This window comes from Polistes canadensis, unplaced genomic scaffold (genome assembly GCF_001313835.1).
Source record: "Polistes canadensis isolate GaletaPanama2010 unplaced genomic scaffold, ASM131383v1 scaffold_193, whole genome shotgun sequence".
In the NCBI taxonomy this organism is placed as follows: Eukaryota; Metazoa; Arthropoda; class Insecta; order Hymenoptera; family Vespidae; genus Polistes; species Polistes canadensis.
The window spans coordinates 53,254-54,919 of record NW_014569740.1 but is presented as its reverse complement, the minus strand read 5'-3'; the positions used below and the strand labels follow the sequence as shown (position 1 = coordinate 54,919).

The following is a 1,666-nucleotide window of genomic DNA, read 5'->3' as shown; positions in this document are numbered from 1 at the left end:
ATATATATATATATATATATATGTATGAAATGATAATTTTATGAAAATAATGAGCTTTGTTGCGAAATAAAAAAAAAAGATGTTTCCACGTAGCACGAGACAGGACGAAAAAAAGAGACAAATAATAAATAAATAAATAAATAAATAAATAAAAAAGAGAAAAAAAAAAGAAACTTATATAGAGATCGTGAGTGTGTGAGTGAGAAGGTACAAAGAGTATAGAAAAAAAAGAAGGGGGAGGGTCGGGAAGAAAAATCAGAGTAAAAAGAATTGTAAAAAGAAAAAAAAAAAAAAACTAATTATCAGGTCAGAGTTCAAAAGTTCGCGCGCATTAGGTCATTTACAAATTTCGCAAAAAAAAAAAAAAAAAAAAAAAAAAGAAAAAAAAACAAAAAAATGTGCACGAACTTTTGTACCGCGACCAGATAAAATCATGAAAAAGAAAGCAAGAAACAAAAAGGAAAGAAAAAAAAAACCCAAACCAAATCAAACCAAACCGAACGATGTAACAATTGATTATAAAATTAAGTATTGACGAATAAATAAATATGATAATATGAGCATAAATAATTCTTGGTTGTTCTAGATGCCGCTACTATCCACGAATCCTTTGCACAAAAAAAAGCGGCTTCTTGTCCCCTAGAATCCGTAGATGCTAGTTATCTTCCCACTAAAACACAAATATCAGGCAAACAGGAGAAGAAGGAGGAGAAGGAGGAGGAGGAGGAGGTTGAAGAGGTGGAGGTGGTGGGGGAGGAGGAAGTAACTGATTACGATTTATCACCGGGAATTGAAAAACAAACGTATTCGGAGAAGAGAAAATTTTGGGAGGATATATCAAAAAAGAGAGAAAGTTATCAACGTTCCGAATCAGAAGTATCAAGGACATCGCAATTAACAGTTAACGAAAGTGATAGCGAATATATGCAAAATGTTGTATCGGAGGAAGAAGTAACGGAAGTTACATCGGTTGGTTCTGATACAATGGAAAATGTTAATTTGCCAGATATTTCGGAATGTTCTGTAGCAGAAAAGGCACATTATTTTGAGGAACAAATACAAAAGGAATTGAGCAAGGTACCTGCTGTTAAATTGACCCAATCACAACCACAATCACAATCACAACAACAACAGGATTTAATTAAATCTGAAAAAGATATGAAAGTTAAAGTTAAACATACGGATAAGATTGTTGTTGTTGATGTTGTTAGAGTTGAAATGAAACACGAGGGAAAGGAATTCAAATCTAGTCACGTTGAGGAAAAGGACGAGGATGAGAGTGACGAGTTGAGAAAGAAAGAATTACAAATTGAAGAAGAAGGGGGAGAAGTTATACGTAAGATTAAGGTGGATGAATTTGTTAAGAAGGAATATGATGGGAGATTAATTGTTGGTTTGGATAAGAGGGTTGAATTGGTTAGAGAAGAAGTCGTTGGGGAGAAAAGGGAAGAAGGGAGGAAAGAGGATGAAAGAAGGGGGGAAGGTGGTGATATTAAGAAGAGGGCTGTTGAGTTGGAGAAAAAATTGGAGGAAGAGGAAGTTAAGAGAAGGGATGCTGAATTTAGGAAGAAGAGGAAGAAGGAAGAGGAGGAATTGGAAGCTAAGAGGAAAGAAGCTGAATTGAAAAAGAAACAAGAAGAAGAAGAAGAAGAAGCTAAGAGGAAAG

The 1,666-nt window shown here is 34.3% G+C and overlaps 1 protein-coding gene across 1 annotated transcript in view; it reads left to right on the top strand.

The window, feature by feature from the left end:
- The window catches only part of LOC106789620 (ankyrin-2-like), a 42,135-nt gene that overhangs the window by 31,764 nt on the left and 8,705 nt on the right, over positions 1–1,666 (top strand). Inside the window, exon 27 of the mRNA XM_014753998.1 lies at positions 587–1,663. Coding sequence (XP_014609484.1) covers positions 587–1,663 — 1,077 coding nt within the window. The remainder of the gene's footprint in view (positions 1–586; positions 1,664–1,666) is intronic.